The 21,555-nt window shown below is 39.5% G+C and overlaps 2 protein-coding genes across 2 annotated transcripts; both read left to right on the top strand.

Moving 5' to 3' along the window:
• Positions 1–1,354: 1,354 nt before the first annotated feature.
• On the top strand, positions 1,355–5,667 carry cdca5 (cell division cycle associated 5). Its single transcript, XM_058382483.1, has 5 exons — positions 1,355–1,640; positions 2,394–2,470; positions 2,588–2,650; positions 2,737–3,231; positions 3,646–5,667. Exons 1-5 carry the CDS (start codon positions 1,574–1,576, stop codon positions 3,724–3,726), a joined length of 783 nt encoding a protein of 260 aa, XP_058238466.1. The 5' UTR covers positions 1,355–1,573; the 3' UTR covers positions 3,727–5,667.
• A 12,975-nt stretch (positions 5,668–18,642) lies between these two features.
• On the top strand, positions 18,643–21,289 carry rom1a (retinal outer segment membrane protein 1a). The gene is made up of 4 exons (XM_058383826.1): positions 18,643–18,792; positions 19,761–20,191; positions 20,638–20,884; positions 21,056–21,289. Exons 1-4 carry the CDS (start codon positions 18,643–18,645, stop codon positions 21,287–21,289), a joined length of 1,062 nt encoding a protein of 353 aa, XP_058239809.1.
• Positions 21,290–21,555: the final 266 nt, after the last annotated feature.

Here is a 21,555-nt window from a genome sequence, read left to right as displayed (position 1 = left end):
CAGCGGCACGTCAAACACGTGAACCTCGCCAAAATACTTTAGAACAGCTTACTTAAGTTTTCCTGTTCCTCCTAAAGCAAAAAGTATTACACTTCAAAATATTATATGGAATATATATATATATATATATATATATATATATATATATATATATATATATATATATATATATATATATATATACCCCTCAAATAAATTACTAAATAACATAAAAAAAAGTAACATAGAAATTGTCCCCTGTTCTTTCTGCAATAGCCATTATGAAGACACCGAGCATGTATTTTTCTTATGCAATTTCTCCAATATTTTTTTGGAGACCATGTATAGGACTGGTTGTTGGATAAAGAGGGGGTTGCTGATGGTTTTGCTTTCACCTTATTTTATATGGGATACCCAAAGACTGCTATGTTCAATTGTACCTGATTAATAACACTATATTATTGGCAAGACATTTCATTCATAAAAGCAGATTCTTTAAATCCCCTCCACTCTTTACTTTATTCAGAAACACTTTTCTAAAGCCCTAGCCAAAATGAGAGGAAGAAATGCAATGAAGTTGTTTGATCTCTTCATATTATATGATCTTTTATGATATTAACTGTTATTTTTCTATTTATATTCATTTTAAGTTATGATTTCATTTTTGTCTATGTTTCTTCTTTCATTTGCTAAAATATTTTATTTTATTTGTGAATATATATATATATATATATATATATATATATATATATATATATATATATATATATATATAGATATATATATATATATATATATTTGGTAATATTGTGTTGAGCCCTTCATGGTAATCTCTCCCTGCAATATGAATGTATTTGCCTTCGTTGTAATCTAAAGTTTTGTATTCAATAAAACAAAACCTGTAAACATCGCCGTCTGTCGAGAAACTGTAAAATAAATATTGCTACCTTATTATGTTTTCTTTTTTAATTGTAATTATGACAAATCTCTTCAACATCTCATTTGATTTCAATACTCATTTAAAATAGTTAGAAAAAATAATAGTAGTTGTAGCTGGATATATTTAATAACAGATGTATTAAATAAAAGCTAGATTGCACATACATCAATGCAAATTCTTACATGTAAGAATTAAGGATGCTAAGTTTTATTATTCTTTAAAAAAAAAAATAATCCTGATTAAAACAATTAAAGAAAGCAATTAAACTTAAAAAGTGCCGTATATTTAGAGTTGTGTAAAGATAAACATGATAAAAGCTTAAATATATACTAAATAATGATATACTATATAATATTTGTTCGAGCTGTTAATTCTTGTCGAGATAAATTTTTAATAAATAAAGAAACATTATAATAGGTTGAACAATCGTAGCCCCGCCCCCTTCTTCCGCCATTTTGGTTAAGGCGGGCAATTTTGAAAGGCTGCCGCGAACTGAACTGGATTTAGCGCTTCCGATTATCGTGGTTTTCTACAAATCACTCTGATTTAAGATAACATTATCTATCTTTAACGTTTAGTGACTTATCTGTGCGTTTGTTTGTAGTGAATGTCGAAGTGTACTTGTTAGCTACACGGACTTATTTGCTTTGTAAGATGAGCAGCCGAACACCGCGAGCAACATCCGGCGGACAGACGAGCAAAAACAACAACCGACACCGAGGTAAGTAGTAGATTTATTAGTTTTTTTTTTGTGGAACAAAATAAATCTGATTGTGTGCTGGTTTTGGAAGCTGGTTCAAATTTGGAGCAAACCTACCAGATCATCCAGATCAAGTTCTCGTTGTTACTAGTTTCATGAAGCTAGGCTAACGCTAGCTAGACGGCCGCGGATTTAACGTGTTCCGTACGGCCCATGGTTTTCAGCAAATCGACGCAAATGCAGAAAATGCAGAAACTCACGAAGTCTCATTTACTGACAGCTATCTCGCTTATGTTTTCAGCTGAGTGCATAAGTTAGTGCTCCCTCCGGGTTCTGGGTAAATATAAACAGAAACTGTCTGTTAGTAGTAGTTCTCTCAAGAGTTCACATCGCTCTTGATGTCTTTTTGTATGGATAATTAAGATGTAGAGTCACTTTCCATGATGGATTTAATACAGAAAAATCATTCGGATGAAAGGCAGACGCTTTCACCTAAAACCTACTTGCATTACAGCTGAACAGATGACGTTTTTGCTCAAGAACCCAAAAAGGGTAGTTTGGCAGCAGCGGGATTCGAACCCACAACCTCCTGATCAGTTACCCAAAGCTCTTAACGCTGTAATTTAAACCAGTCCACTTCAGTTCAGTTTTATTTCCAGAACAGGTTCACAACCCCTGTGCTAGAGAACACTTTGGACTATAGTGTTTTCACTGCTTCAACTCTCTCTCGGCCTCTCCCCCTCCCTAATGTAAATCTAATGTTTGATTTTCTAGACTCCGATGGAGGCAGTCCACCATGCCGGAGATCAGCCCGGCTGTCTACGAATGAAAACGTGCCTCCTAAAGCTGAGGTGAGAGAAGGCTGTCAGTGTTGGAGATGAGAGTAAATCTGATTAACAGAAATATTGTGTGTGGAAATTGTCCACTGTGCTGTGGACACTCAAATCTGCTACTGTTTTATCCCCAAGGCTCCACGTGTTCCTGTCAAACGATCGATCACTGTGAGGAAGATTGTCCCAAGGAAAATCCAGGTGAATATTATTAAAAAAAAAAAATTAGTAGCGATGATTGATTTATATAGCAATATTTCATTAATTTTGCTCTAACCTTTTCACAGGCCACATCCGAGCTTAATAAGGAAAATGTGGAGAAAAGACTATCCGGTGACTCTAGAAAAAGGTCCAAAGTCTCAAGTCCACCCCAAGCCGAGACCACCGTGTCCAAACCCACCGTCCTCTCGACCATCCAGGCCTCTGTGTCACCCTCTCCCCATACAGCACAACCCGAGCAGGACCCTGTGTGGTCCAGCAAAGTCCGCCGCTCCTACAGCCGCCTGAGCATGGGCGACCGCTCGTTCGAGAGCCCCAAGCCTCAATCTGCCTCGTCCCCCACCCGCAGAGAGACTCTGTTCGGGTTCGAGAGGCTCCAGACGCCAGAGGTGATCCGTAAAGCCGACGTGTCCAGAGGAGCCTCTTCCTCCATGTGCGTCGGATCCTTCAACCTCTCAGCGGCTGACGACACTGTTGCCAACACCCCAGAGCCCGATCTGAACATTCCTGGGGTTTGCCTGGTGAAGAAGAACGCACGGAGGAAGAGGGTTCAACAGATAAAGGTGAGGGAAGGACTCCTACATGATCATAACATTTACAGCAAATTTGCATGCTTAGTACAATACAAAGCCCAACATCCTAAAGATTTCCTTTTTAAAACTTGGTTACAGCTTTATTTCTGACACCGGTGACTATAAATACATGTCTCCTTACAAAAAAGTTTCACCATATTCACGATACAAATTATTAAAGGTCCGTTTATGTGGAGTGTCGACCTTAAGTGCTAGTGCAATGGAGGGGTAAGAAGCATCATCTTAAAACAAGTGCATTAATTTAAACCAATCATTTGCCTCGTAGTTACAGAAAATTATCATTCAAAACCATCCGACTAATCAAACATTCGTCCACGCTGTGGTGCAAATCGTTATCTAGAGCTAGCCTAATGTTCATGCTTTTGATTTTGCTCTCCTCTTCAGATGTCAGAGCTGGACATACTAGCCGCAAAGATGAATGCCGAGTTTGAGGAGGCGGAGTGCTTTGAGCTGGTGGTGGAGTGACGTGCCGAGGCAGCTACAGAGACATTTCGTACCCTGGAGACAAGTGAACTAAGACTTCAGCTTCAGCATGAACCGCTTCTGTATAAGAGTTCATAACTAAGGACAGATCAAGTGAATGTGTTGATTCACAGAGCTGGAGAAATGGAATAAGCCATTATATACACGAGGATCATTTAGCTCTGTAATGTCATTGTTTCTCTCTCTCTCTCTCTTTTTTTTTTTTAAATACATCACTAGATCAGACTGATTATCAAACCTAAGTTTTTTTTTCACTTATTTCTCTCCATGTCAGAAGACATAAATGCAGTGCTGACAGTTTTCTCCTTTTATTGTTTTTTATTTTATTTTATTTTTTTTGTATTGTCCGATTCTGTAGAAGCGCTAGATCTGCTCGTTCACATTATTAGGACATGGTTACTTATTTCTTATGTTCTATCAGTGACTACTATTGTATTCGTGCTTTCTGTTAACTAAAGCAATTAGCAGAAGAATAATAATTTTTATTCTTGTTCTTCAGTGGTGTCTTTATAATGCACATTATATACAGCTGGCAGATTTGGTCATTTCAAAGCATGCAGGACATTTATCGCTATGATTAGCTGCTCCAATGACATCCTGAGTAAGAAATGTTTGTTCATGTTGTTTATTCACACACATACAGAAGGATGAGTCCAATGAAAACTGTGCAAGCGCAACATACACTGATCAGGCATAACATTATGACCACCTGCCTGATATTGTGTTGGTCCCCCTTTTGCTGCCAAAACAGTCTTGACCCATCATGCACTGTGTATTCTGACTCCTTTCTATCAGAACCAGTATTAACTTCTTCAGCAATTTGAGCAACAGTAGCTCGTCTGTTGGATCGGATCACCCTCCTCTCCCCATGTGCATCAGTGAGTCTTGACTGCGCATGACCCTGTCATCGGTTCACCACTGTTCCTTCCTTGGACCACTTTTGATAGATACTGACCACTGCAGACCGGGAACACCCCACAAGAGCTGCAGTTTTGAAGATACTCTGATCCACTCGTCTAGCCATCACAATTTGGCCCCTGTCAAACTCGCTCGAATCCTTACGCTTGCCCATTTTTTCTGCTTCTAACACATCAACTTTGAGGACAAAATGTTCACTTGCTGCCTAATATATCCCACCCACTAACAGGTGCCATGATGAGATCATCAGTGGTGTTCACGGTGCCTGCCAGTGGTCATAATGTTATGCCTGATCTTTGTAAATTAGACAAATCGGTCTGTGTTTGATTTCAGGGATCCAAACACTTGCGTTGGAACTCTGGCATTAAACTTGTAGAATATGTAGAAAAATTCTAGGCTATACTTTGCGATTACCGATGCATAGTTAAAAAAAAAAAAAAAAAAAGGTTTATCAATTGATTCACCCTTGGTTATATATGAGGTTCTGATGTATGGTCCACTTTATTAGGAACACTTGTACACCTATTTATTCATGTAAGAAACAAATCAACCAATAATGTGGCAGATGAAGATGGAAAGATCCCTCGATTTTGCTTGATTCTGTGTTGACTGTAGATTCCTGTTCTTGCCTTGACAGGAGTGAACTGTAGTTGTAGCTCATCCACCAGAAGGTTTGAAGTGCTTTCTGAGATGCTTTTCTTTTCACCACGGTTGTAAAGAGTTGAAATTTTTTTTACCACAGGCTTCCTGAAAGCTTAAACATACAGTATCTAGGCATTTTCTGACTGTTCATCTTTCATACACAAGATGTTTCCACCCACAGATCTTCCACTCGCTGGATGTCGTTTGTTTTTCACACCATTGTATCTGAAAAATGTTACATGTTGTGCTGCTGCTACATGATCAGCTGATTGGATAATTGCATGAATGAGCAGGGGTAAAGATGTTCCTAATAAAGCTTGAAGGTACTGAGACGAAACTAAATCGCCGCTAGTCATTTTACAGAGGAAGTAGAAAGCCCTTATTCCCATGCTGCTGTCACAAAGCGGTGACATTAGAGACTCCTGTGATGTAAACCGATATTGGATATCAAGCAACCAATTCAAAATAATAGTGATCTTTTGTGGTTTGTTAGTGAAAGAGCTATGACTTTGACCTATAATGATCTTGAACCCCTAGAAATGATTGAATTCAGGTGTTGGGCTCGGCCCTTTAGATCCAGTGAAAGGAACTCTTAATGCTTCAGCTTCATACCAAGACATTTTGGACAATTTCATGCTCCCAACTTTGTGGGAAGTAGTTTGGGGATGACCCCTTCCTGTTCCAACATGACTGCACACCAGTGCACAAAGCAAGGTCCATAAAGACATGGATGAGGGAGTTTGGTGTGGAGGAACTTCACAGAGTCCTGACCTCAACCTGATAGAACACCTTTGGGATGAATTAGAGCGGAGACTGCGAGCCAGAACTTCTCGTCCAGCATCAGTGCCTGACCTCACAAATGCGCTTCTAGTGGAATGGTCAAAAATTCCCATAAACACACTCCTAAACCTTGTGGAAATTCTTCCCAGAAGACTTGAAGCTGTTATAGCTGTAAAAGGTGGGCCAACTCCATATTAAAGTCATGTGCATGTAAAGGCAGACATCATAATATACTGTGTATTGCAATTATAATACAGTGCTAGTCTTTCCAATAGAAAAAACAGTGAATCTTGAATTCCAATCAAGGAAGATTGCGTTAAAGTTTTCTTTTGTTAATGTAATCAGACATCGAATTGTGTATCTCCTCTGCAGAAATATCTTTCTTATAGTCACATGATAGGAAAAGAACCGACACGACCATGTTATTTTGTCCTGATCTACAGTTCATGCTGTAGCTTTTTGCAGCATTGTGTCCTTCCAATCTCTTTGCTGGAGGGTAACATCACTGTTCAGCTGTTATCGATTATCCGTGAAGGATGTGCTGTGTTACACAGTTGACCATTGATTGCTTTGTAGGGGACTAAAAGAGAAACGGAAGACAAGAACTCGATAGCAGGACGGCTCGTCTCGCTTGTAATGGAAACATTTGTGTGAAGATTCGTTCTTATAATTTTTAGATTAAAGTTTTAAAACTTTAATCCGATTTGTCTCAAAGGGGTACATTTTCTAGAAAATATTCTGCATAGATTTGCTCTGAACCACAAAATATATTGAACTACCATATTATTTCTTAATAATATTATATGATTATTTTGATTTCACCCCAATCTATTAGTATTGTAAATATAATTCTTATTAATATGATTTTTTCAACATTGCTTTAGTGGAATTTTCTGGACATGTGACTGACCCTTCATTCAAATGCGTTCAGCTATGGTACGTCACATCCACATGGTCAAAATAGCTATGGTGATTTATTTAATTCCGTTAATGTTAGGAGTCAAAATAGTATACCAAAATATATGCTATAATAATAACTAATTAAATAAATAACAGTAATATTTTTCCACATTAGGGCTCAAGGCTTTTTGGCATGATTGCCTTTAAAACTTTTAATATTCGTTTAATGTGAATTGTTTTAATTTTGTTTTCAAGCTGAGACTATTCCGCTATTTCAGTGTATTCTCTTGGATGTCATGAAGTCACACATGAACGAATATCTGTTGACGAAAATACATCGTGTCGTTGCTGTAATTCAGTTCGATTCCCAATGATTCCATCTACAGTATAATTCATCATCCTCTTGGCAGAGTCAATAATGACCCATCTGAACCGGCTATTACAGTGCAATAAACATCCATAACAAGCCAGCTGGAATAAAATACGACAAAAATGACTTGTGACATCTTTAACAGTCGGTGATATTGCATTTCACATGTTATACGTTCTTTTAATACGCACATAGCTGATTCCAAGGTTTCAGTTGAAACTGTGACACGTGTAGAGTTGCTAAAGCTGCTCGATCATGCCGGGGGCAGTTAGTTAAGTCCAGCAGGAATGATTGACCTCAGCGTGGCATTGAAAAGGCACAGACAGGAAAGTGAAGGGGCGGGGATAAAGATCAGTGCTGATAGAAAAGTTGTGATGCTAGACGCTGTTTCTCACTCGTCATGAACCGCATAACTTTGCATTGTCAGGATCAACTAACTGTGGTGGAATGAATTGCGATTCTTACATCTAGGGAATTTTTCTTGAACCGGTTTATTCTATGGATAAGAAGGTAAGCCTTCTTCGTTTCTTCAACAGCGTGATATTCTGGATGTTGGTTTTCGTCTATTATTGTTATTAACAATGAAACGAAACATTCCAAATGTTTAATCTGTATATCAGACTGTAAAAATAAAACGTTGACACTAGAGACTCATTCCATAAATGCTAAATAAACATCTCCTTACAGAGATTTCACCATATATATGTTTCCTTGATAAATAACCTTTTTTACATATATTATTAGCCTTAGATTATGACCTACCTATGAATTAGCTGTTACTATAGAATTACTGTTCTATAGTATTGTATTATCATCTTGTTAGAATAAAGCATTAATGTTTAAAATATTACAGCCGGCCAAATAGGTTATCTAAGGCTTAGAAGACTGAGAGTCGGTCAAAACTGTCAGAACAGAGAGAGGATCAACTCAAAAACAGAAAAGAACAATGGCGAATTTCCAAACACATCATCATCATCATCATCATCGTCATCATCATCATAAGTCAACTCATCGCCAACATCAACACTGTCATGGATCCCAACTGACTGAGAGGTATGAAGGTCTCTGATTGATTTTTTGCGTGACTAATGCTACTTCCAATAGGGAAGAGGTGTGAGTATAGACCAGGTAAATAGTTATGAGAATTGTCAGATAATATGATAACAAATGTGTACAAAGAGATGATCGGCATAATGGTGCAGAAGGGAACATTGGTGTTTTGCATTGGTGTTCTGTCCAGGATGTGTTCTGTCCAGATTGCTGATAAGCTGTTCTTGAATAATTTGTTTCATTGTTTTGGTCATTTACAGCCATAATGCATCAGAGCAAAACAATACTGATCATCGTGTCCATCACCATGATACCTATGATCATTCCGGTATCCACCTTCACCACAATCCCCACCATCAACACCACCATAAGCAACATAGGAAACACCACAGAAGCAGTAAGAAGTCCCATAAAAGAACATCAACACTCTCATCAAATGCGTCTATGTCATCTGTTGGTTCTTCCTCCTGCTCATCATCCACATCATCCTCATGTTCTTCCTCTTCAGGTTCATTGTCTTCCTCGTCCTCCGCCACTTCTTCCTCCTCGTCTTCTAATTCTTCATCTTCATCCTCTTTCAGTTCTTCCTCATTCTCATCGTCTTCATCTAGCTCATCCTCTTGGTCTTCTGAAAGCAGTCTTTCAAGAAACAGCAAGTTCAAGAAAGGTGTTCGCCGTCCACAACATTCCCAGTCCTGCACCGATATCTCCAGGCGAAGTAGAGCATTTGAGGAAGATGGAGAAGATACTGTGCCCTTGTTGAATGAGGAGGGCCATGTCAACAAGTCTGCAAGTATAAAGAAGTACTTGTCTATGAAGAAAAAGTGTAAAGACACAACCAAGGGACCAGAGTTATCCCAAATGCCAGCTAGAAAAAGCACACAGAAAAAGAAAAAGGGTCAGAATGAAATCATTCGAAAGGCAAAGTCTATGGATGTGCTGCCAATGCAAAACAAACCGTCTGGTGAAGGAGAATTAGATGAAAAAGAAATTGACAGGAGGAAAGAGGAAGCAAGAAAGAACATTATGAAGGAAAAAATGAAGTTTTCTGCCTTTCTAAATGAGATCACCAGACAGGTAATAAGTCCCTCCAGGCTACAGACTCTTGGGGTAACAGATGCCCACAGGGCGATAAGCCCTGCCAAGTCTCAAAATTCAGAGGGCAAAGAACACAAGAAACCAAAACATTCTTCCAAACGGTCCGGAAGTACAAACTCTGTGTCCTCGAGTGCACCATCCAACAGCAGAAAGCATTCCTCTGCAAATAATAAGTCTGGTCCACCTTACCATTCCAACAAGACCTCAAATTCAATCAAACACCACCAACATCACCACCAGCACAAAACGGCACATAGGAATGCCAAACATCCTCACCATAGTGTGAACAGACACACTAGCAATAAAACCGGATCATCTAAAAGCCATTCAACGAGATCGGAACATGGGCATAAGGCACACAAAAAGCAACAAGCTCAGTCCAGTGGTCATTTAACAAATGAGACTGCCATGGATGCAAAAAGGAATACACAGAGAACCCACTCTCTCTCACCAATCCCTCATCACCATTACAATCATAATCACTCCCATGATGGTGATCACCATAGTTCATCATCACGCTCTCTTTCACCATCCCCACACCCCCATCAAAGAACTCACAGAAGCCCAGATCATTCATCGCATACTGATAGTCATCATTCTCATCGCCATCATTCACCTTCTCCATCACATCACCACCACCGAAACACACATCATGATGTTCCACATTCAGAAAATCATCCTCATACAGAATCTCATAACCACCATCATGGTGATGATCGCAGCCCATCCTCACATAAACATTCTCCCTGTTCTGAAACCGACCATTATCCCCATTCAGAATCTCACCACCATGGACCATCTTCTCCACAGTACCATCACCATCATGTTGACCAAAGACTCTCATCCCCAGGAAAGAATATTCCACATTTAAAACCACCAAATTTATCTTCACATCAACAAAACCATAGTGATGGAGATCACCGAAGTCCATCCCATCATCAGAATTCTTTATACTCAAAAAATGATGATAATTCTCATTCAGAATCTCTTCATTCACCTTCACGTCACTACCATCATAATGATCCATCCCCTTCTGCATCACAGCATCACCTTCCTGGAGATCAGAGAAGTCCATCCCCACAACATCATTCCTCACCCTTGAAAAGTCAAGAACATTTAGAATCTCACCAACATCGTTCGCCTTCTTCATTGCACCACCTTCATCAAGACCACAAAAATCCATCTCCACATTATTATAGTCTGCGTTTAAAAACTCATTCAGAACCTCATTATTCTCATTTTTATTCCGGATCACATCATTCCTCCCTTCCTGATATTCAATACCATTCCTCTCATGCTGAATCCTATCATCCTCACCATCATTCCACCAATAAAGATCCTAACCAGTACCACACCTCACCCCCTGATTGCCATTTGTATGATAACATACACCACTCTTCTTCTGAACTTGATCATCATTTGGCACACGAATCCTCCCCTCACCAATTTCATGACCAACACCATGCTTCTTATCCTGATGTTCATCATCATCATTCCCATCAGGCTTCTGATAACCATCATCATCGCTCTTATCCGGATGTTTATACTCACTCTGAGAGTGGTCTAAAAAGCTCCACTGACCATAGATCTGGCAGACAATTTAATAGTCCTTACACAGACAGACATCACCAACAGTCTTTTCATTTAGATCCTCATCTTCACCATCATGAGCAATCTCATTCTGGGGATTCAAAACGTCCAACACAAAACAGATTTCACTATAATCCTGATGGTCATTATTCTCATCACCACCCTCACAACCTAGCCCAGCCTGTAGGGCACCATCAGTATTCCCATTCAGATTCCCACAACAGTACCCTCTCTGAATCTTATCACCGCCATGATCATCTCCAGGCCCCCCATTATCATTCCCGCTCTGAAGCCAAACCACAACCATGCAAAGAGTCTGACCACCATAATAGTCCAGAGCCCCACAAAGTTTCCCACCACCATAGTGATCAAATTCATCACCATTCTCACCCAAAACACCCAGAATTTCATAACCATTCCCATTTAGAATCCTCCTACTATCATTTACATCCTGGATCCCAACATCATCCTCAACACCTGGATCAGACATCAGCGACACACCAGCATTCGCATTCTGAATTTCAGAAGTCTCCCCACCCTGAATGTTACAAGATACCTTCCCATATGGAATCCTATCATCATCATCACCACAAACAGCCAGAATTCCATCCCCATTCCCATCCCAAATCTCTCCATCACAGTTCTCATACTGAGATGTATGCTCAGTATGGTGCTTCAAAATCCCACCAACATCATGAGCATGCAGAATCCTATCCCCATTCCCATGCTAAATCTTACCACCATTCCCAAGTGGAAACACAACATCATTCTGATGTTAAATCACATCATGATTGTCCAGAATCTCACCATCACCATTTCCACACTAAGGAACATCACCATCATGGTGATGACCCCAGTCATTTTCGCCACCCTCCGGTGGGTGAGAAGGCCACTTCCCCTTGTTCTAGCAAGTCAGATTCTTCCAGAAACACAGGAAGTCCTATTAGCCACGATGATCTGTCGGTGACCTACAAGGAAATGGCACTACATATTAAAGTAAGAAGTTTCAATGAATAACTTATAAAATTTTCTCATATAGTAAGCTCAAATATGTAACTTGGTTATCAACAAATTATTACACAATAATGATTATTCACTATTTCTTGCTTTTGGAATTGATTCCCTTTTAATTTTGTACAGGAAAAAGGCTCTGAATACGAGAGGATCATGTGAGTTTAATCAAAACAACAACAACAACAACAAAAACCCCCCACATGACCATACCATCATTTTTCAACATATTATTATATCCTTATGTCCAAAATGTTTCTCATCTAGCTACTCATGTTATTCTTAACCACCCAGGATGCTACAGGAACAGAACGAAGACCTACATAACACTTTACGGCAAACGGTGGTGCGTATGGAGTGCTTAGGAGCCGAATTTATGACCGAACATCATCAGCTGGAATCAGAGCTTCAGAGGACTCGTGTGGAATTAAGCAGCATGATGGATAAGTTCACAAGGTCGGGGGAGAAAATTTACAGTAAAAACTATCAATTAACAAAATTATCTGTATACAAAATGGCTCCATCTTATTTCTAGGAAAAATATCTGCAGCTGCAGGATGATATGAAGTGTCAAAACATCCCATTTAAAAGGAGCTGTCTCTGTTCATATGTTTTAGACTTCAGGCTAATTATTCCTCCATTCAGCAGACTGGTGGTTTCCAGGAGGATGAAAAACACTGTATGGTAAGGCACCTTATATGATTTAAAATAGGAATTAGCTTCCTTTTTAAGTTGAAATCAAATGAATTGAATGCTGGGATCGAATGTCAGTTGAGTTACCAGTCTACTGCAATGGCCTTTAAGGATAACTCCTTTTGAAAAATCTTATATTCACGGTTTTTGTTCCTTTCACTTGCTTTTTTGAGGACGAACGTATGGATGCTGATCGTGGGAAACTAAACCAGCGGATCTCCGAACTGACAAAACAGCTGTCAGCTGCCAAGACAACCATTCAGAGCCTGGAGACAATTAATGTGAGAGCTTGATGACAGGAAGATGTTAGATATTGTCTCGAACGTCAAAGGCTGAAAAGAAGGGGAAATTATGGAGGAGTATATAAACATAGCTTAAATCTTTTTCTTTCTCGTTTATTTTTCAGCCCCCTGATTTTATAACTTCAAGGCAGATAGAAAGTTGAAGAAATTCATAACCAGTTGCATGACTCTGGTCATGTGTATAGTTAGAGGTTAAGCTACTGAGGTTTACGTTTAAGCATTTGTGCCTTATTACTCGTGTTTATGTGAAATTACTCATTAGATCAATCAACATTATAATCATTGACTATATTCATTATTATTTAACACGTAATAGCATCTCTTACGGATCTCTTCCCCCACTATAGCTAAATTAAGCTGCCTAATTTTAAGCAAGTTGGCTAAAAGATAGTGTGGGGAGGATTTTTTTTTATATCTAATGCAATATATCTAATCTATATCGGCATCCAATCTGCTTTGTATTCTCCAAGACTTAACTAGCTAGGCAGAATGTAGACGTACATAAGGTCATATAGTCTATGACAGTGGTATCTAATCTTACTTGCAAAAGGCCATTGTGGGTGCAGGTTTACAATCCAGTCGAGCAGGAGACACACCTAACTTCACCTATTTAATCAGTTAATCTTGGCTTTCAGCAGACTGGTGTGGCTTCTGCCTGGGTGGAATGAAAACCTGAACCCACACCAGCTCTAATTTCTGAACAATATTGTCCAAAGCAAGTATTAGCAAGGCTACTTTATTTGTATAGCACATTTTCTAATTACTTTTCCACACAGGTGACATCAATGCTTCAGGAAGCCCTTGTAAAACACTTTAAATCAGACGATCCCATCAAGCCATTCAAGCCAGCAGCTGCGCCTCCTCCAGTTCAATTTATGGACAGTGAGCATTATAACAAAGGTTCCGCAGCAGAAGATGAGCAATCATTGGGTCCTGTCCCAGAAGAGGATGAATCTGATTGGTCGGAAATGGGTGATGATGCAAAGCACTATGGTTTGAGTAGTTTAGACAGAGGTCAACATGGTTGTTCAGGCTTTTCACCATGGCACCAGGAGCAGGGCCACTGGGTGAAGTCGGATCAGTACAGAAGGGGAGACGGAGATACAGAAAGTGATTCAGGTGGGGATGAGATTGTCCACAGCCAGGGTTTACAAATACCCCACCTTCAGTTCAGCATACACCCTGAGACCTTACCAGGCCCTGTGGCCAGCCTGAAACAGAACATGGATGGCCCTGTAAGTGAGGAATACCATATTCATACTGGACGCCGATTAAGCTCTCCTATTCGTATTCTGTCTGCGAGCTTGGAGGGTATCAACTCCACCGACCTACAGCATCTTGAGCATCAGGGCCATTTAAAGTGCAACAATGGTAAGGCAAACAAGCAAGACATTGGAAACAGAGCGAGAGGGGCAGGAAGCTGTGGCTCAGAGCCAATGGCTAATCTGGAGTCAGCGCAGAAGATGCTCAACCACTTCATACAGGAGGGAGACAAGATAAAACTATGAAACCTAAACCTAATATATTACCTCAATAATTAATGTCTTTAAACAATGAGCAAATGTGAACGTGAATTAGAATAGGAATGGTCTGGAACTGAATATTCGATCCTGCTCCAAATTAAGTAGTTTTTAGAGAAAGCCATGAAATAATATGTTGAATTCAAGGATTTGAATGGGTGTCCCAAAACTTTTGGCAATATAGTGTATCTACTCAGAGCTCAGTTGACTTTCAGCACTGTAATGATTTTGTTTTGGTATTGAAGGTTGTTGGAAGAAAACCTTTAGGGCTCTAAATAATTTCCTTGGTGCCCCCTGTCTTGAGAATAATTAATTCCCTAAATTCTTTGCTGGATCCCAGGTGTGAAGGACTTTGGATCCCCTACGGCACGTTTATTCAACTAAAATTGGTTACAGCCCTGGACCGTAAACTCGCTTCTAAAAGCGACTAAAAGTTCCTTTTTAAAGTTGAACCTTTTACTTTTCGACTACTGCAACAGAGAAATCGGGGCAAGGAGAATAAATCTTTTTAAATACCTAACGACGATGTCATCAGTTTACTAGACCAGAGAAGGTAGCTAAAATGAACTCCATGGTCTGATGAGCAGCCTTCAAGTAAATAATTTACATAAAGGCGTGTGACTGGATACGCCTCAACAGATAGATCTCCTACAGAAGCTAAGCCAGTTTGTGAACCACAGGCAGTTTCTATATACGTTTACATGCTGATAATTATTTCCATTAATTACTTACTCGATCCTGTACAGCATACTAGCTGATGACCCATGACCATCCCTACCCAATACACCCCTAATCTGATCTCAGCATCCTCTCTAATGATCACACGATAAATAGTACATAATTCTAACTTAATATTCTAGAATAAGCTACTAGGTTTGAGGGTGTTAGCTAATGAGGTAGTTTTTGGGTTTGAGTCTGAGTTGTGAGTTAGACTTCTCTATTAACAGTTAAAGATATGTCCCCGGGTGACTGGTAGCCCCACTGAGGTAGATGCTTTGATAACTTCTAAAGGCAACATCAAACAGAAGTATGGAACTTTGATATCACTCGGGTACTATACATGGTTGCCTTTAGAAAGCCCTCTCAACCAGCACACACACATACACACACACACACACATACACACACACACACACACACACTGAGACCGAAAGGAAATCCCCAAAAATCCTTGCCGTGAATCTCACTCTGATCTAGAGAGAAGTTTTCAGACTTCAGAAGCTGATTTAAATTCCACATCTGGTTAGGGCTTTAGAAACAGCTTAAAGCAGTGGACTTGAGTTACTTACTATGAACTATAATCTAATATATACTATTTGTAGTTGTGATGATAATAATTTATTCCCGCATGCCATCATAGACATGGACGAGGTGTAACAGTGAAATGAATATGTAACATTTGGTGTTTATTGAGATTATTACTTGATCTTGTGTATAGGTTCCGCGAAAATAGATGTGAATGCTTATAGTATCTACTAGTATAATTCCTTTGTATTTACTATAGCACAAAAACAGCGATTAATACTTACTCTTGCATACGTACCGCATTCTCAAATGGGTCTAATTAACATCAGTGTATACACCGATCAGGCATAACATTATGACCACCCGCCTAATATTGTATCGTTTCCCCCATTTTGCTGCCAAAACAGCCCTGAGTCACCGGGGCGCAGACTCCACTACATTCCTGATGGGGTGCTGTGGTATCTGGCACCAGGATGTTAGTAGCAGATGTTTTAAGTTCTGACTCAAAGGATAGTTACAGGACTTAAAGGATACTTTTGATAGATACTGACCACTGCAGACCGGGAACACCCCACAAGAGCTGCAGTTTTAGAGATGCTCCGATCCAGTCGTCTAGCCATCACAATTTGGCCCTTCGTCAAACTCGCTCAAATCCTTACGCTTGTCCATTTTTCCTGCTTCTAACACGTCAACTTTGAGGAAAAGATGTTTACCTGCTGCCTAATATATCCCACCCACTAACAGGTGCCATGATGAGGAGACCATCAGTGTAATTCACTTCACCTGGTCATAATGTTATGCCTGATCGGTGTGGAATTCAAATGTATAGCTGTAAATCAAAGTGATTCTTTAATCTGTGTCAAAGTAGTGACCAAATCTGTATTATTTCTGTTCAGTACTGTATATATTGTATATAGGGAACCTATGCCCACTATAGCCTCAGATTGCTGTTCATAGCTGACAGGAACAAAATGTCTGCTGTTGTAGTTCATCTAAGTGCATTCTGGCATGCTTTTCTGTTCATCATGGTTATAAAGAGTGGTGATTTAAGTTACTGCAGACTTCCTGTCAGTTGGAACCAGTCAGTTCATTCTCCTTGGATGTTTTCTCACTAAGTGATTTCCATCTGCAGAACTGCTGCTAGCTGGATGTTGTTTTTCTCACCATTATATGTCAAGCCTTGAAAATCACAGGAAATTCCTAAACCAGCCCAAACCCACAGCACAGACCCTGAGATCACAACACTTTTCCCAATCATGATATCTGATGTTAACCTCGCAACCTGTATCTGCATTATATTTAAACATTGCCATATACAGCATTGATGTTGTATGCCCATTGGCTAGTGAAATGCTTTACTACCTACACCTAGAGTTATAACCTATAGAAAGGACTTACATTCAACATAATTCTGTTATTCATTTAAATGTGCACGTTTCATCCATATATTATATAATATAATGAATTCCTCTATACTGATTTGTCTTTTGTGTACAGCTTAACCCTCAGTATAGTATGTCATCTATTTCATTTTCCACTGTTAAAGTGTTCAATAAAAGCAGTGTGATGTTCGATTTTAATGCATCTGAGAGTCATTTTATACACCTAACAATTACTTGGTACAGTATTTCTCAGTAACTACTGTACTATAAATTATTCACATTCACACAAACAGGAAATGATGTATCAACTGATATGTCTATGGCATTTTAACATCAATAGAGAAAAAAACCCAAAACATTTGGAGATGAAGGTTTACAATGTGCATGGGAATAAAGAATATTTTATTTCGTTTTATTTTGGAATGATAATGCTTAGTCAAAGACACACTATTCTTTTATTAAGGTGGGATTTCTTGCGCCTGCTGATGCCAAAGGCAGATTCCAGAGAAGATACGTTTTGAAAAGATACGAAAACAGGTCAAGACATGAATCTGTATTCATATTCCGGCTATAAAACAAACATGATCTAGCTTTAAAAATCTAAGCCACATCAAAAAATATTTGTTTATTTTCATTTGCATTACCGAGACGGAAATCATGTACCAATAATAAAAGACACTAAACTCAGGCATGAATTCTAGTCAACATACTAAGTAGCTAATTCATTAAATGTTGTCAAGATCGAACAATTATTATCTACTGATCGCTAATTATATGGATATATTTGACCGTTATTAACTATTGTGGGGAAAGAACACCACCAGTTCTGTTGAAAATGCCAGGTAATGGGTTTGTTTACCCGAGTTTAATTGTGTACTTGATACACAGAGCAACAAACATTTATTATTATTTAACATGGTCAATTTTTTAGTAAAATATTGTAGTAAATCGCTAACGCTATCACTGCATCTGTCCATGCCCAGTGGCAATCTGCCTCAATCTGTGCTGAGCAGACAGTTCTCTAGCCCATTGGAGAGAGCCATCATAATAGGATAGGTAAAGGATTACAGGTAAGATGCCCCAGATGTCCAGCTTTAACCATATCTCTTGTGTCTCTCACCCAAGCATGGGCTCAGAGGGGCAAATATACCACTCTTTCAATTGAGTTGGTATTTGGACTATCTTTAGCACCTCACCTGGGGGAGGGATCACCGCATCAAAATTCAGGCTGACCACCACAGAGGAATTTACCACCCGGGACAGCAAAAAGGCGTATCTGTTTGGGCAGACATACTGAGACACAAGAGGATTTAACCTTGGCTTTTGGATTATAATAGCATTTTGGAACCAGAGATCTTTTTTTTTTTTGCATTCTTGTAGTAATACAAGCTGCCATCATGGTGTGGGCTAAAATGAAGTTCCCCTTTGAGAAAAGGGTGAAGCTAGCTCAGAGTTTGTGGATGCTTTCCTGGCTGGCCACTTTAGGTGGAGCGGTCACCTTCTGTCTTGGATGCTTCTTGAAGACAGAACTACGCAAGAGGGCAGAGGTATCTATACTGAATATTTGAAAAGCACTTCAATTTCAATCCTGTATTTTATCCCACATGCCTACTATTTTGAGAACGTTTCTTGACCATGCGAGTGTTTCATTAGGCCAGAATAAGGCTACTGAAAATACAAGACAACACCATTTTAAAATTTCACATGAATAACGAATCTTAATAACCGATCAAATGAATCTTAATGAACAATTAATCTTCATAACCGATTCGTTAACTGCATATTATTGACTTTTGAGAATAAGAAAACTGCAGGTATACATAAAAATGTAAGCCACAAAGAACACCAGGAGTATTTCGAAGTGGCTGAAATATCAGGATTAACCTATGCAAATGTCAATATTGCTTAAGCCGGTTAGAACAGGCTTAGGAAACTGTCATCTTCAATGAGCTGTCTAATGGATGGATCATAATCTAGGTCAAAATAAAGAATCTGGCTAATTTATTACCCTATACCAAACCTAAAAATTGGATTGTTTGTGCTGCTGTTGAACAAAATGGAACACTGATGTAACTCTGTTCAACTGCATTTGTAAAAAAAAACCTTTATTTGTGCATACTAATAATACTTAAAGAAACCCCAAACTCAAATTTAAAAAGGTAGAAACTACAAGGAATAAAGGGGAGATGGAGGGGGTGGACTGAATTAGATGCATGAAGCAGTCAGAGCATGAGGCTTTAGGAAGAGAATACAAATCAGGCAGCAATCAGTCAGTCATTCTGCAGGATAAAGGACTTTCTACTTAAAAAACCACATAAAAATGAATCATTCAAGTCATAAAATCCACAGGCCAATAAAATACACCCCAATAATTTAGAACAAGTTTGTCTACGCATAGAATTGTGAGACAAAGAGAATCCAATGAGCAATTAGACGTAATACATAACTAATCATTGTCAGTAACATGGAATCTATTTCATAATAACAGTTCAGTAATCCCAAATGTGCTCTGTAGGTGATGGACAACACCGAGATCCACATTGTCCCAAACACCCTCATTCTGGCTGGACTGGCCTCCATGGGAATCAACTGGTTTGCAGGTCGAATTTGCCAGGATGCCCTGGATGCCACCCGCTTCCCACGCTGGAAGACCTTCCTAAAACCCTACTTCTGTTCTGCCATCTTCTTCACCACCCTGCTGCTCATTGGAGTCATCCTAAGTTACGCCATGAAGGGCAGCCTGGAGGGCTCGCTGAAGGTCGGCCTCAAGAACGGCATCCGCTTCTACAAAGACACGGACACCCCAGGGCGCTGCTTCCAGAAGCAGACCATCGATCGCCTGCAGATGGAGTTCCGGTGCTGCGGTAACAATGACTACAAAGACTGGTTCGAGGTGCAGTGGATCAGTAACCGCTACCTGGACTTCAGCTCCAAGGAGGTTAAGGAGTAAGTGGGGGGAGAAACAGAAGGGTTTGATTCAGCTGTGATACACAATAAGCTTCAATCTTGTACCTTAAAGAGTTTTTCAAATTGTTGCTCTTGGGAAACTCTTCAAGATGAAACTGACAACAGATTCTGTTGCCCTTTTAGAAAATGGGCCCTTTTAGAGGGACGAATTGAAGAACTTTTTCGGTTTAAGATGGAAGCTTTTTATCAAGGACAATCTAACCCCATTAACCATTCAGAGAACCCTTGAAGAACCTGTTTTCCTAAGACCGTTGCCCCTTCGCCTAACTGGATTTTGAAAAAAGACTTGCAAATGTCATTGTTGCATCTGCTGTCTACGATTGTGGTCTAATCAGAATAAATGCTTAGATATTATCATTACCGTTTAAAGATTATCATGCAATTACCCTGTTCCTGTCTAATTTTTATCCATTTCATTTATCTAGTCGTATCAAGAGCAATGTGGATGGGCGTTACCTGGTGGATGGTGTACCCTTCAGTTGCTGTAACCCAAGTTCCCCTAGACCCTGCATCCAGTACAAACTGACCAACAACTCTGCCCACTACAACTATGAGCATCAAACCGAGGACCTCAACATCTTCATCCGTGGCTGCAGAGAAGCTCTGGTTGGCTACTACATGGGGCTGATGAACAGCATTGGTGCTGTAGTGCTAACTGTCTTTATCCTTCAGGTATCAGTAGATAGGAATGCAGGTTTAGATGGCCTATAGTCTCAATCAAAATAAAACCTCCTTGTGTATCAGAACTCCAGTGAGTGACCATCTATCTACTTTCAAAATGTTTTAATATCATCTAGTCTTAATTCCAACATTGATCTCTCCTTCTTCCCTGTCTCTCCATAGAGTACAGTGGTTGCATGCCTTAGGTATCTACAGACCTCCATGGAAGCTGTAGCTGGGCAGGAGAACACAGAAGTGGAAACTGAGGGCTACCTGCTGGAGAAGAGCGTGTCAGAGACCATTATGGAGTACCTGGACCCTGTGATGAAGCTTTTTCTGATCAACCAGGTAGAAGATGGGCAGGTCAAGGCAGAGGCAGGGGCTGCTGGGACATCTGGTGCAACTTCTGGGTCCTAAAGAGCAACACCTATCTGGTTCAATGAAATAAATAACCCAGTACAACTGGTACCTGGCAAAGATATCTATTTTCATTTCTAGCAATGGATCTTATAAAAAACTATTGTAAATAACTTACACAATCCACCAGAACATTTCTCTTTAAAACACTTTAACATCAAACCATGCAAATCTCAAACATCTGCTCATTGGTAATGGACTGTGTGTTATAATTATTGGCCCAAGATGTGGAGATTCTGGGTATATTTGTCTACTAAGGTGAAGAA

This window comes from Hemibagrus wyckioides, linkage group LG28 (assembly GCF_019097595.1).
Source record: "Hemibagrus wyckioides isolate EC202008001 linkage group LG28, SWU_Hwy_1.0, whole genome shotgun sequence".
NCBI lineage: Eukaryota > Metazoa > Chordata > Actinopteri > Siluriformes > Bagridae > Hemibagrus > Hemibagrus wyckioides.
The sequence above is the reverse complement of the archived record's forward strand: the minus strand, read 5'-3'. Positions and strand labels throughout refer to the sequence as shown.

Bases quoted from the DNA above. Each gene is read 5' to 3' on its own strand.
- cdca5 (XM_058382483.1), top strand. From the start codon at position 1,574: ATGAGCAGCCGAACACCGCGAGCAACATCCGGCGGACAGACGAGCAAA. The intron at 1,641-2,393 runs GTAAGTAGTAGA...TTGATTTTCTAG, and splicing joins AAACAACAACCGACACCGAG to ACTCCGATGGAGGCAGTCCA. The intron at 3,232-3,645 runs GTGAGGGAAGGA...TCTCCTCTTCAG, and splicing joins AGAGGGTTCAACAGATAAAG to ATGTCAGAGCTGGACATACT.
- rom1a (XM_058383826.1), top strand. From the start codon at position 18,643: ATGGTGTGGGCTAAAATGAAGTTCCCCTTTGAGAAAAGGGTGAAGCTA. The intron at 18,793-19,760 runs GTATCTATACTG...TGTGCTCTGTAG, and splicing joins AACTACGCAAGAGGGCAGAG to GTGATGGACAACACCGAGAT. The intron at 20,885-21,055 runs GTATCAGTAGAT...GTCTCTCCATAG, and splicing joins TAACTGTCTTTATCCTTCAG to AGTACAGTGGTTGCATGCCT.